This window comes from Lipotes vexillifer, unplaced genomic scaffold (genome assembly GCF_000442215.2).
Source record: "Lipotes vexillifer unplaced genomic scaffold, Lipotes_vexillifer_v1.1 scaffold788, whole genome shotgun sequence".
NCBI lineage: Eukaryota > Metazoa > Chordata > Mammalia > Artiodactyla > Lipotidae > Lipotes > Lipotes vexillifer.
In genome coordinates, this window is record NW_006791862.1 from 751,378 (window position 1) to 766,105 (window position 14,728).

General features: G+C 47.5%; 1 protein-coding gene across 1 annotated transcript in view; it reads right to left on the reverse strand.

The window, feature by feature from the left end:
* Positions 1-11,837: 11,837 nt before the first annotated feature.
* The window catches only part of AATF (apoptosis antagonizing transcription factor), a 103,901-nt gene continuing 101,010 nt past the window's right edge, over positions 11,838-14,728 (reverse strand). The window contains exon 15 of the mRNA XM_007464889.1: positions 11,838-11,915. Within this exon, the coding sequence (XP_007464951.1) occupies positions 11,852-11,915 (64 nt within the window). The 3' untranslated portion in view covers positions 11,838-11,851. The remainder of the gene's footprint in view (positions 11,916-14,728) is intronic.

Sequence of the window (14,728 nt, forward strand, 5' to 3'; positions counted from 1 at the left end):
GCTGGGCCCGTGAGCCATGGCCGCTGAGCCTGCGCGTCCGGAGCCTGTGCTCCGCAACGGGAGAGGCCACAACAGTGAGGCCCGCGTACCGCAAAAAAAAAAAAAAAAAAACCTTCTCACAAAGAAAAAAAGCCCAGTGGAAGATTTCACTGCTGAATTTGCTATCAAATATTTAAGGAAGAAATACCAATCTTTCACAAACTTTTTCGGAGAACAGAAAAGAACATTTTCCAATTCATTCTAGAGGCCAGTATTATTCTGATACCAAAGCCAACAAAGACATCGCAAGAAAGGAAAACTACAGATCAATATCTCTCATGAAGATAAACAGAAAAATCCTTAGCAAATACTAGCAAATTGAACCCAGCAACATATTTTTTTTTTTTCATAAATTTATTTACTTTTGGCTGTGTTGAGTCTTTGTTGCTGCGCGTGGGCAGGCTTTCTCTAGTTGCAGCGATCGGGGGCTACCCTTGGTTGCGGTGCACGGGCTTCTCATTTCGGTGGCTTCTGTTGCAGAGCACGGGCTCTAGGCATGCGGGCTTCAGTAGTTGTGGTACACAGGCTCAGGAGTTGCAGCTCACGGGCTCTACAGTGCAGGCTCAGTAGTTGTGGCACGTGGGCTTAGTTGCTCCGCGGCATGTGGCATCTTCCCGGGCCAGGGCTGGAACCTGTGTCCCCTGCATTGGCAGGCAGATTCTTAACCACTGTGCCACCAGGGAAGTCCCCCCAGCAACATATTTTTAAAAAATTATACACCACAGCCAGGTGAGATTTGTCCCAGGACTGCAAAGTGTGTTAAAACATCCAAATGAATTAATGTAATACACCATATTAATAGAATAAAGGACAAAAACCACATGATTACCTCCATAGATGCAGAAAAAGCATTTCGTAAAATCCAACAGCCATTCCAGATAAAAATTTTCTGGGCTTCCCTGGTGGCACAGTGGTTGAGAATCTGCCTGCTAATGCAGGGGACACGGGTTTGAGCCCTGGTCTGGGAGGATCCCACATGCCGCAGAGCAACTAGGCCCGTGAGCCACAACTACTGAGCCTGCGCGTCTGGAGCCTGTGCTGCGCAACGAGAGGCCACGATAGTGAGAGGCCCGCGCACCGCGATGAAGAGTGGCCCCCACTTGCCACAACTGGAGAAAGCCCCCGCACAGAAACGAAGACCCAACACAGCAAAAATAAATAAATGAAATTAATTTTAAAAAGGGCAGAATAGGTGATAGTGTGCCCCAAGCACACTATTTAAAAAAAAAGAAAAAATTTCTACAAACTATGAAGAGAAAGGAATTTCCTCAACCTGACAAAGGGTATCTATGAAAAATCTCAACTAATGTCATACTTAATGGAGAAAGACTGAATGTTTTTCCTCTTAAGATCAGGAATAAGGCAAGAATATTAACCCTTGCCCCTTCTACTCAGCATTGTATCAGAGGTTCTAGCCAGTGCAATAGGCTAAGCTAAATAAATAAAAATTAAAGGCTTATATATTGGAAAGAAAGGATTAAAACTGTCTTTATTTGCAGATGAAATGATCCTGTGGGAGGAATCCATTTTTTAAAACTAGAACCACCAAAAAAATCAACTGCATTTCTATATACTAGCAAGGAACAATCCAAAAATGCAATTAAGGAAAAACATTTCATTGACAATATCATCAAAAACAATAAAATACTTAGGAATAAATTTGACAAAAGTACTGCAAGATTTGTACACTGAAAATTATAAAACACTGATGAGAGAAACTGAACATAAATAAATGAGGAGATATTCCATGTTCATGGATTGGAAGACAACATTGTTAAGACGGCAATTCTCCTTAAATTGATCTATAGATTCAATGTCATCCCTATCAAAATCCCAGCAGGCATTGTTATAGAAATAAACAAATTTATCCCAAAATGTACATGGAAATACAGTGGACCCAGAATAGCCAAAATGATTTTGATAAAAATTTGGAGGACTTAAACTATCCAATTACAAAACTTTCACTGGTGTAAAAAAGGCAAATAGAATCCTCACATTTATGGTCAATTGATTTTCTACAGAGGAGTTAAGGCAGTTCAACAAGGGGAAAAATAGTCCTTCCAACAAATGATACTGGGACAACTGGATATGCACATGCAAAATTATATTTTTAGACCCTCGCATCATATGCAAAAATTAACTCAAAATGGACTATAAACCTAAATGTAAGAGTTGAAACTATAAAACTTCTGAGGAAAACAGGAGAAAAAACTTTATGACCTTGGGTCACGCAAAGATTTTTTTAGATCTGACACCAAAAACAATCCATAAAAGAAAAAAAACTGATAAATTAGAACATCAAAATTTTAAATGTTTGTGATTCAAAAGACAACATTAAGAAAATAAAAAGGCTCACTACAGACTGGGAGAAAATATTTGCAAATCATTTTCTGATAAGAAATCTGTATTTAGAATATATAAAGAATTCTTACGATGTAATAAGACAAGCAACTCAATTAAAAATGAGCCAAAGATCTGAAAAGACGTTTCACCAAAGAAGGCAGATACATGAATGGCTAATAAACACATGAAAAGCTGTTCCACATCACTAGCCATTAAGCAAATAGAAATTAAAGCCACAGTGAGAGCCCACTGCTCACCAGAATGGCTATAATCACAATATAGACAGTGAGGCTGTGGAGCAACTGGAACTCTCACACTGCTAGTGGGAGGGTAAAGTGGTGCGGCCACTGTGGAAAACGTTTTGGCCGTTTCTCAAAAGCTTAAACATAAACTTACCATATGACCCAGCAATTCAGAAATGAACACAGCATTGTAAAGCAACTATACCCCAATTTTTAAAAAAAATTCCACATCTAGGTATCCAGCCAAGAGAAACGAAAACATGTTCCACAAAGACTTGTGATTGTTTATATCAGCTTTATACACAATGGCCAAAATCTGGAAACAACCCAAATAGTCATCAATAGGCAAAGAGATAGATAAAATATGGTGTATCCATACACTGGGTGCCAGTCAGCAACAAAAAGAAACAAATTAACCACATATGCTCTGCCGGATGAACCTTAAGCTCAGTGAAAGAAGCCGCACACAAAGACTACATATTGTACAATATGATCTTATTTAAATGAAACATCCAGAAAAGACAAATCTATAGCTACAGAAAGCAGATCAGCCATTGCCCTGGGGAGGGGATGGGATTGAGGATTGACTGCAAACCAGCACAAAGTTATTTGCTGGCGTGATGAAATGTTCTAAAAATGGAGTGTGTTGATGGTAGCACAGCTCTACAAACTTACTAAAAATCCTGGAATTGTACATTTACAATGAGTGAATTTTATGTTAAGTAAATTATACCTCAATATCAAAGCTGCAAAAAACTGTAACCAGCAAGGAGTAGGAGCGCACTAACCTTACCAACAACACCCAGCAGCCCGCCCTCCTGCCTCTGCTGCTGTTTCCACAAACCCCTCCTCCGACACCCACTGTTCTCTGTGCGGAGACCCTCGCAGACTCCCCAGGGAGTGGTTTATATTCAGCTCACAGAATCGCTTGTGCAATGACTGTCTTCCTGTCTACCCTCCCATAGGACTCAGATCCTCCTCCAGATCCAGAGCTGTGTCCACTAGCTCTTCCCTCCCAGTTCCTTGAGAAAGTCTTGTTGAGAGAAAAGCAAGACCCCTGGTGATCTCTCATGTAGGAATAAAGTTTAAACTTCTATTCAGCAGCTAAGCACAGAGACTGACCCTGGTACCTTCCTAAGTTAATCGAATTACAAAATGATCTTTTTAGGATCACTTTGCTTCTATGACCCATTTTATTACTACTTTTCCTCCAAATCCATTCTGGTCTACCACCCTCTGATCTCACCCAACCAAGCCCTGCCTGTGTCTGAGAAGGCCTTGCAGGGACCCAGCAGGGTCCCAGCAGGGTGGCAGCGGGGGTGAGGGCTCCAGTCACCTGCAAGCAACCTTGGCCGTCACAAAACCTGGTACTCACACGCACGTTTCACAATAACCAGGCAGAGTCCTGCACTTTGTTTCTGTGACCTCAAGTCCCAGCAGAGCCCTAGCTGATGCTCTTCCCTACAAACCACAGCCCTGCTCCAGGCCCAGGCTGGATTGACTCACTCAGCACCCGACAGGCATGTAAACAATATTACATCACAGGTACTCCTGCTGGTCCAGACGCTGGCTGAGTGGTGGGGACACCCTGAAGAGGGAAATTCGGGCTTGGCCTGCCGTCAGGGAGCTCCGCCTGGCATCACAGCCAGCAGTGAGGGGGCTTCACACCTAACCCTGGGTCACAAGCGCACAGGCTCAACTAACCACCAGCGGGGCCTACCTGGGGCAGAGCAGGTGAAAACACTGCCCGGGTCGCCGAGCCCTGCGAGCAGGCGCTGCCTGGAGGGAAGGTGCCTGCCTCCCAGCCCCAGGAGCTGGACTGATTTGGCCCTGGGTGCTGCAAACACTACCTCCACCGCCTGATACACACGCATACAAACGTCAGCCACCCCAACCACGTCTAGGCGCACACAAAAGCGCAATTATGGGAGGCAGAAACCTCTCAACTCCAGCCTTGCGACTGAAACTCCACCCTAAAATATCTGCATGTTAAACGACCAAGGACAGTTAAGCTTTCACAGGGAGAAGATCAAAGTGCTGTCATCTTTTAATTTAATCCTTTTGTTGCATCAATGGTCTTAAGAGGATGAGAGAGATCAGAATAAAAATGGAAACAAACTATATATCTTTGTGGGTGTTGTGTTTTTAGGCTTTTTTTTCTCAGTTTGGGCCACAAAATAGGTCAGCTCCATTACTGATCAGCCTTCCCACAAATATTTAAAACAAATTGAATTGCACACCCAATACCCATCACAATTACACCAGGCACAATAACTAAATTAGCAATTCAACAAAATAATTGGAAATGCGATTCTCTCTATCCCACCAGTCTCCCTCGAGGGTTTAGCCGATCTATGGGGGAAAACTCAGCTTTCCTAATTCTGCAGCTAATTAGAGACACACTTGTAAATGAAGTTGTTTGTCTTAAAGCTGAAATTCTCTTCTGGGGGTGGGGGAGAGGGAAGGACAGAGCAGGAGAGTCCTTCCAGTCCGGAGCAAGTAGATGAACAGGTATCAAGAGCGCGCGCCTGGGTTCTCAGGAGCAGCCCTGTCTGCAGTTAATAAAGCGTCACTGTTTCGCCGTCACTTATCTGGTAAAGAACGACTTCGTAACAGCCGGCCTGGCCGACGGCCTCGCTGAGAGAGGCGTGCCTTTTAAAGGCCCTCGAGACCGGTCGGGGGGAGCTGCAAGGCACTGCTATTTAGGGACCCACAGGGCGACAGGAGGGTCAGCGCCGAGCCCAAGCGGCATCAGCGCGGCCAGTTCCCGTGTGGACCTCCCCGTTGGGACCCAAGGAACCAAAGGCTCATCCTCCCAGGAAGCGGAGGCTCTGGTGCCAAGCGAACCCCGCCCCCCTGTGTGGACGGCACCCGCGGGGTCACGTGGACCCCCAGCCAGACGGTGACAGTCTGCCTCGGACCGCTTGCTCGGGCCACTCCTGGAGAAGCAATCTTAAGGTTTCAATTAAGCTGTCCTTGGCCTCTCTTTGTTCCTTCAGAAAGGCACATCTCGGTTTAATTACATAACTGATAACTAGGCATTGCATTCGGCCCCTTACCCTCCTCCACGAAGACCAGGATGTGAGTTTCACACGCAGACTCTCCGCAAGGCTGCGCTCCCCTCCCCTCGCTTCGCCTACCCTCCCCTCCGGCAGGCGCACACCTGGGCCCGCGCTCCCGCCGCGAACAAAGGCCTGACCTTAGCAGCGAGGTCAGCAGATGAAAAGCCTCCGCTGCCGAGACCCTCCCGGAAGATCACAGCGCCCAGGTGGGGTGCGAGGCGGCGCGGAGGCTGCGCGAACGCCGATAAGTGAATTCAAAAGCACCTACTCCTACGGCTTATCTCCCCCAACAATATGAGCTCGGAGTTATCACAAGGAAAGTGTTCCGCATTAGCCTTACGTTTAGCTCTTGAAACCAAGTGCAGGGCGCTACAACTTTAAAGGACACAAGAGTCAAACTGGAAAATAATTTTATGGCCTCAGGCGGTCCGTTCCCGGCCTAAACCCTCAGGAGGAGAGCGGGGCGGGTTCGCTCCCAGGCTCCCCTCGGCCACGCTGGGCACCGAGGCGGGAAGCCCCTCGCTTCCGGACCCCTCGTGGGCCCCAGGTCACACTCTCGGCCGCCGCCCGAGCCTGGAACAGGGCCCGCGACCCGGCTGGGCCCCTCGGCCTCGGGACAGCGGCAGCTCTCGCCGCCCCACCTGTTAGCGCTCACCCGGCTCCAGCTCTGGCGTTTGCTGTGACTTGTGAAGAAGGGCTAGGAAGTAGCCGCAGCGACCTCGTCTAGCCAATCCGGTGGCCACCAGCCACGCTGCAAGGGCTCAAAAGCCACACGTGGCTGGTGAATACTGACTAGACTGGGCTCCCATCATCCCCGGAAGTGCTACTGGACAGCTGTGGTCTTAGACCCTCTGGACGCGCGTGGGGTTAGAAGAGGCTCCCCAGGAGGGTAGGAGGGGAAGGCAGCTGGCCACGAGGGCAGCCCTAGGGCCCGGAGCCGGAGCCGCCCTCGCCGTGGAGGCGCGGGAGGCACCGAGCAGCGGCCTAGGGGCGGGACGCTCAGCGTCAGCCCCACCTGCGTACTAACGCCCCTGGCCATCCCGGGGTCGGCGGGCTCTTGGAAGCCGACGAGCACCAGGGCTGCTGCCCTCCTGCCAGGCCGAGCTCTCGCCCTGTAGAACCGGAGCCCTGGGAGAGTGATGCTGAGCCTGAAAAACGGCCAGAGCCTGGGCTGCCAGGAGTCCCGCCAGGATTAAGAGAGGCAACTCCAGCGCAGGTAATGGGCCTGATCAGACCGAAGTTAGAGGATTCAGGACTCACTCGACTGAAGAGGGGCACAGAGCCCCACTAGAGACCAGGTCACCTGCCCAAACAACGCTGTGCTCTGTAAACCTCCTCCAGCGCCTGCCACACAGCAGGAGGTCAACACATACCTGAATGAATGGATGGGAAAAACATTCCTGCATCGGTGCTAGACCCAAGCTGCCTTTCCATAGAAGCAGCTGCTTTAGGACGAGGAAGTCCTCAGGAACCAGCGTGGCTGACCCTCACAGTACTGAGGAGGACCTCTGAGCCCCAGAGGTCAAAAGACTTCCTCAAGGTCACACCCTGGCAGGTCTGATTTCTGATCCAAGGTTCTGGCCACTACACCACCTTCTGTTCAAATCTGTCCTTGACTCAGAATGTCACATCAGCCCCCTCAAGGATGAATTCTGTGCCCCCAAGTCTCTGTGAGAGCCGGGTAACACACCCCTAAACACCTCGGGGAGGGTAGATGAGGGCGGCAGAAGCAGCCAGCACCACGTGGTGGGGAGCCTGCCGGCCCAGGGCAGCCTGAGCTCATTTCCAGCCTAGCCATAAAGAGGAAGACAGGGATGGAGGAGGGTGGGCAGGAATCTTAATGTGTTAATGTCACCGTGCCTATTGGGGATCTTATATTCTTTTTCTACCCTATCGGTAATGTGGGATTGGTTTTTTTTTTTCTCTCTCTACATTCTTTTAAATTCTCTTTTCTGAGAATTCAGTGTCCTTCACCTCAACAAATGAAATGAGAACCCTGAACCAAGGAAATAAACCAAGCAAACTTCTCAGGAATATAAATGTCGCTGAGGCGATGACCTTATTATTAACAGACCCCACACGATGGGCAAGGAAGGCCCGGTAAAGGAAATCTACAGATATGCAAGAAAAACGAAGTTAGAATAAGGCATACTCACTCTGCATTTGCACCATTCCCCTCCTCTCCAGACAAGGAGCAGGTAAGGAGGGCTTCATCAATACAGCTGTTGGACAAAGTGAACATATACAAATCAGCGGGGTGATATGGATCCCCTGGACGTAAGAATTAGTTAATGAACTTACCAAATTACTGGCAATTATTTTTGAAATGTTATGAAGAAAGACAAAGCAAAAAAAGAAAGAAAGAAAGAAAGGAAATGAGGTAGATAAGATTTAAACAAACAAAAAATGAATGACCAAGGCAAACTCAACTTAATGCCTAGCACAACTGCCCCCCCCACCCCGGTACACAAACACACACATAAATCAAAAAGTAAGAACACAAACTCAGATGCAGAAAGCAAGGTTCATTCACTTTAGACAAGGCTCACTGCTTGTATTTGCCTTTCTTAAACGCCATGTGCACAGGGTAGCCTATCAGGGTATCAGCAGACGGGCGCCAGCTGCCCTGGCATAGAACACCCACATTTCTGCAGCCGCAGCCTCAGGCTTCTCCATGACACCCTTTACCTCTACTCTCTATAGTTTTGCTGAGACGCAGCTGCCTCACCTGTGAGCCTGGCCCAGGGAGACAGATCTTGGTGTCCCACATACACAGTGACCCCTCCGTGGTGGTGAACGTTGACGAATGTCCCATTTGGATCCATTGAGCCTCAAACTCAGCTCCCTTTGGATGAAATGGTAAGAGATAAGGAGGCAATAATCTTGGAGAAGTCATATGCGGAGACCAGGAAAATCAACCACTAAAAGGAAACTACTTTTCTAAACTGGAGATGCAGTGTCTGTTGCTGAACTGGTCGGAGCTGGCTTTCTCTAGTGTTCTGTTGGCTCTCAGGGTTTCCAAATGATGCTCAACAAGCGTTCTTGGTCAGTGACCTGGAAAGAATGGCTACGCACCAACGACAGTATGGGGAGAAACATAAACCCATACAAGGCAAGGAAAACCCACCGGAGAGACCCCCAGGATGAAGGCATTGAAAGTAGCAAGAGCATGAAAACCAGTGGGGAGGGTGGAGAGAAAATGATATGCGATCTAGCAGCCAGAAAACAGACAGGAGGGTCGGGGAGGGAGAGGATGGTGTCACTTCCTATTTGTCCACCATCTTTCATTGGAGCATCTCAAAGCACATTACAGGCAGCAGCTCTTTAATCCTCCCAGAGAAGGATGCTGATTTGAAGGGTTCCCTGGGGAGCAAGAAATAAACCACAGGATCAGACTCCAGGGCCAACCTCCTCTCTGCCTTTCAACACCCTTTGTTGCAGATGGTCCAGCCTAGGGCATGTGAGAAGTGCACGGGCCCTAAAACAAGCCTCCGTCATAGGGACCAAGAGCCTTTGAAATATTTGGACTCTTTCACTCGGTTCACTTTACTCCCAAAAATCTATGCCAAAAAACCCAATAATTTTAAAAGACAGCAAACAAGCTTTATGCACAAATATTTTCCTATAACATTATTCATAATAGCAAATAATTATAACAATTTAAGTGTTCAACAAGAGGGGATCTGGTTCAGTACTGAAGAAGACATGCCCCCAATGGAATTATTAGTTAGCAGTTAAAATGCTTCAATGAGATCTGCAAAAACGTGGAAACAACCTTCCCCTCTACTATTAGTATTAAAATGCAGAATACAACCACTAGTTCTCAATGGGTGGTATACGTGTGTTATGCGGAGGGGGACATGCTGCACCGACATTTTGTTTTTACTGTTTTTAAAAGGGTAACATTTCAAACAGTCCAGAAGGAAAAACAAAGTCTTCCACCTGCACTGCTCCCTGGGCCCTCCCCCAAGAGAGGAGTTTACTGGGTATCACAGCATCTATACTGAAGAGGGCTACGAAGGAATACAGGTTAACTACGAGAAGGGGATCTTTCTGAGTGGTGAAGTTACAGCCGAGTCTTATTTCCATTTGTTCCTTCCACTTTTCTGTAATTAATTTTTGACATAAAATAAACTAAGATGAGAAACCAGCCCTAACTTCTCTATCCTGAAGGGCAAAGCCCACGGCCTGCTTCCGGCCCCGGGTGCAAACCTGGGCTGGGTGGGCCCTGCGGTTTCCTCACTGCTCTGATGGTGTCTTCAGGGGCTGTGGTTTAGGAGGGTCATGCGTGAAGGAGTCAACTGGACAAAAAGAAAATAAGCCAACTCCGCACAAAAGGGAGGAATGCTTCAGTCAACACTGAAAAAGGGCCCTGGATTGAAACTCTTGATAACAGTTCTCAACTCATTTCAAAATCAGCATTAGCCACCAAAATGTAAAGTATTCGTTTTATTAAAATGCAAATCAATCAACTAATCTGTCTTTCTAGTAACAGTTGAATTGCAGTATCCGTGTCAATTAAAATAGTTTCCAATTTACTCTTGGCTGGAAGGAGGGTGGTCCTCTGAATTTTAAAATGCAAGCCTCCCTTTACTGAAAATTCTATCCTTTCTTTCTCATCTCTCCTGATTTTAATTCATTTTAATTAAACATGATGGACTCCAAATATTTTGAAGTACCTGCTTAAATTGTTTTCTTCATCAGGTAGAGAGTGACTGTGACAGAGGCTCCATCTCTTTAGGAATCGTGGGTCTGCATCATGCTCACGGGAAGTGCCGCGTTAAGAGGTTACTTACTTGCTGTTCTAATGTGGGTTCATCCGGGGTCCTCAGGCTAGATGGATGGGGTTGGATGGTCTATATTTGAAAAAGGGATCACGGTGAAGGGAGTGACTGTGGGGGAAATCTTCTATTTCCGCTGAGTGATCTTTTAGGTAACTGAAGACACACTGAAAATTAAACGTTTCCCTGACAATCAAGCCCAAGAGGTTAACTTACCAAGACAAGAAAAACAGATCAGGATGTACCAAGGTCCAATTAATGTGAGATGAAGAAATCCTCCTCCCCCCATTTGCCCCGTCCGAGCCCAGCAGACACATTCAGATGTTAATACTAAACTGTGATGCAGATTACATTCCAGACTCACTTCGTTTGGAACCCAGCCTCTAGGCGCTGTGTCTGCAGTCCCCGGACACCACGTCAATGACACGTGGGATTCCTGGGCACAAAAATCTGTCACTTGGTTTTGACATTTTAAAACAATACCAAAACCTGACTCTAGAAACAATGACTAGTTATTAACTACAACCGCCCTCAGCTGCTGGTACGCAACATTCCTTTAATTCCATAGCTCAAAATACAGATTTGGGCAAAGGACCCGGGAGACGGTCGGCCTTGAGTGCGGGCACGTACACATTACTTATGCAAGATCATCTCATTGCATACTGACCACAGCAGGCCAATAAATCCCCCTTATGGGGATTTAATTTCCAGCTTTTGACCTTTGGATGAAAAACAAGTGAATCATTTCCCCCTGCTAGATTTACACCAGAGCTAATCTCAATAAAGTGATTTAGGAATGGTGAGAATGGAAAAGGACTCTGGAAGAATCTTTATGGGTGAAAAGAGGAAACAAGAAGTCAGAAATTTGTATTTAGCAACAAACAGGCAGACGCCTCCAAGCTCTAACACCTCCGGGGCGCAGCTGACAGGTTTTGGGGGGCTCCCTGCTCCTCACAGCCGCGATCAGTCGCTAAACGCGACTCACCCCGAAAGCCACATCTACCCTAGGATTATTCCTTCCATGGAGTATTTTATATTGTGAAAGAAGGCCATTTGGCTGGGAAAACAATGAAAACCCTCCCAAAGAACCTGTCACCCTGCGGGAACGCTACATCACTCACTCTGTGCTGCCTAAGGAATCGAGTGTGGCAGCGGCGGCGACAGTAAAAACACTCTTTATTTGTGGTGGTTCAAGGCCATGGGGGGTGAGCCCCTTGCACACCGACGCACCGGTGACACAGATGCTGGATTTCAGGTTTCCGGGCACTCGTCAGGCCCGTGTTCTGAACAGCACACGTTCCCGGGATTTCCCGAGTTCCTCTATGTGGGGCTGGGTGTGCGGAGGTCCCCCCTCAGGCCCCGGGCCACAGGGAGATGGGCGCCGTCAGTCCCTGTGGCCTTCGTCAGGGGGGTTGAGTTGGCCAAAAAGAGATCGATACAGCTCTGTCCTGGAAGACAAACGAAACAAACTGGTTAACACGTTGGTTAACTTTCCAAGGTTAAAAAAGAATCAAGAAGCTGGGAAATACCCCAGTCTGATTCTTCAATTGGAAACACAGCCACATAATTAAAAGTGCATCCCACGGCTCTTATTCACAAATACGAAGGAGGGCAGGAACCTAGAAGCGGCCAAACAGCAGAATATGTAAATAGTCCAGAGTGGCTGGATACCCTGTCTCCAGGGAACGAGTTTTCTATAAGTTTGCCCTTTACACACAGGCTCTTCAAGTAAGGAAACAAGATTGAATATTTTAATAGGATGTATGAGACTGCCACATGAGGAGGATTCAATCAGACATGGGATGTAGGGGATATAATTCAGTTTTCATACATTTTCTTGGACTTGGCAGTACTTGAAAAACAATGAAAATGACCCAGCAACAGGATTCCAATTACCAGCACACGTGCAGCTGCTCGGGCGCTAACGGTCTGCCCCACGCCCCGGCCCTTCTGCTATTCTCCATCTAATAAATAATTCGATTGGCTAATTTATTTCTAAAGCTGGGTCTGACGTTAAAAAAAAAAACCCTAACATGCCAGGGTCTTGCGTCCCTGAAAATTAAGTAAATGACCACTTGCCACCTCTGTTTCCACCACCACCTGGCCAAAGGCACCTGTCGGGGCAGGCAAGGCCCTCCCAGCACCAGCACCGAGCCCGCAGCTCCAGAACACTTCCCTGGATGGAAGGCAGAGTCTCCCTGCGGAGATGCCAGGAGCCAGGAGGGTCCAAGCAGGTCAAACCCACAGGGAGGCGGGGACCACGCCCATGCCCTCGGGGAAGGAGGGCAGGCACCTGGGCAAAGGCCATGGACCAGAGAGTAAACGACCTCGGAGAAAGCTGTGCCTGCTCTGCTTATGTTTTCAAGATCTACAGCCTGCCCTCCTTGTTAGGAAAACAGACTTTTCCTAACAGAACTGCTCTCATCATCTGAGACTCATCATTAGCAAATCTGATTTTCAAAACAAAACAGAAGACAAAAAAAACCCCACCCTTCAAACAGCTATTTTTGGTCCAGCCAGACTTCAACACAAAAACTTACAAGTCTGTTTTTGAAGTCACCTTACTATAGTGGTGTGTACCAAAAGAGACGTTATAATTAGAAAACCCAGCAATAGGAATAGCATATTAAAACTTTTTGAAAGGGAAAAGTCTTAAAGAAGGAACCGCAGAAGCCATGGATATAATAAACAAACCTTATCATGCTGGGGACCACGTGGCAGGCAGGGAAAGTGCAGCCAGAAAACAGTGGGTCTCCTGTATTATTATAGGAATTTTATTGCAAGAATTTGCTGGTGCCCTCAGCCGACCATGGTGCCCCTGGACCTATAAACAAAGGATGCAGGTTCACCCGGAGCTCCAGGGTCTCTTTTGTTCCTGAGCTGTACACATCTGCCTGGCTCGGCCTTGGCCAGGCCCCGGAAACGCGCGTACTAAGGCGGAAGGCAGACCACATGCAAATGAGAGGCAGGCAGCCTCCCTTCCAGAGGCAGTGGCTGCCAAATCACCAGCTCCATCACATAAAGGACAGCGATGCCCTGCCCGGGCGTCACTTTATTATGCAATGGCCTGCCTACTTGCCAAAAAGTACAAGTCTCTCTAGCCATTTCCACAAAGAAATTAAATGGTGTTAAGGGGAGAGTCGCCATGACAAAGAGGACAGTGTGGCTTTAAGGCTGCGACATCTGATGAGAGGGAGCTGCAGAGGCCATTTAGCCCTTCACAATCATCCCTTCCCAGCCTCGCCGTGCTCGCCTGCACCAGACCCCATCATTACCACTGAGCAAATGCTGCCTCTCCGCGCGGTGACATCAGCAAACCGCCTGGGCTAAGGCAGCAGTTACTGCCCGCAGCAGGGTTCACGTGTCAGGAGCAGAGAGGGAAATGCTGAAACCCATGTTTTGATAGAACATCATTTCACACTCAGGTGGGCAAAGCTGACAAACATGCAGCTGTTCGTGGCAAAGCAACTTGGAAAGCTGAGTGGTCTGGGTTCTTAAAATATTTTTACAGAAAAGAGAGAAAATATGAGTAAGGGATTATTCCAATCTAAGAATCCCCAAGCAATTTCAACTTTAAGTCTTCCTCACCCATGACCACCAATCAGTGACTGTTTTTACCTTCAAAGTATCTCAAACTTCCTGCTCCTCCAGGCTCCATTATTTCAGATCTTACCATCTCTTACCCAGAATGCGGTGCCAGCCTCCTAAGTGACTTCTCTGTTCCCGTCTCCTCTTCCCCCGCCTCCATCCCCCTCAGCCCCAACTCTAAGGACTCTAGAGATGGACAAAGCAGACCCTCCTGGGGTCCAGGAGCACCACCAGGATGAAGACCCCCAGACTCCGGCTGCTCAGCTAGGCCCCAGCCCCTCTTTTTCCCCGCGGAGGACCCACCGGGGACAGAGCTGGGAAAACCACGGCCACGAAGGGTGGGGTCCAGGGTCTGGTCCTCTAGCCTCTCTGTGTACCCCCTAACAGAACTCTACAAAATCCTGCAGCCCCTGCACACACTTTTAAGTTGACATATAAAATTTTTCTTGATGAAGTTAATAGTCACAAAGGATATAATTACCACAAATCTGTGAATACCAACTTTTAAAATAACTCTTACATCCCTTTTGTAATACACCCAATGGAATCCATATGCCATACTGATCTGATAACCCATCATCACTCACTTAACACATAAACAAACTCTTTAATCTGGAAAATTTATAGCATCTTTCTCTTTTTAAACTTGTATTTTCATTTGATTTTTCCCTAC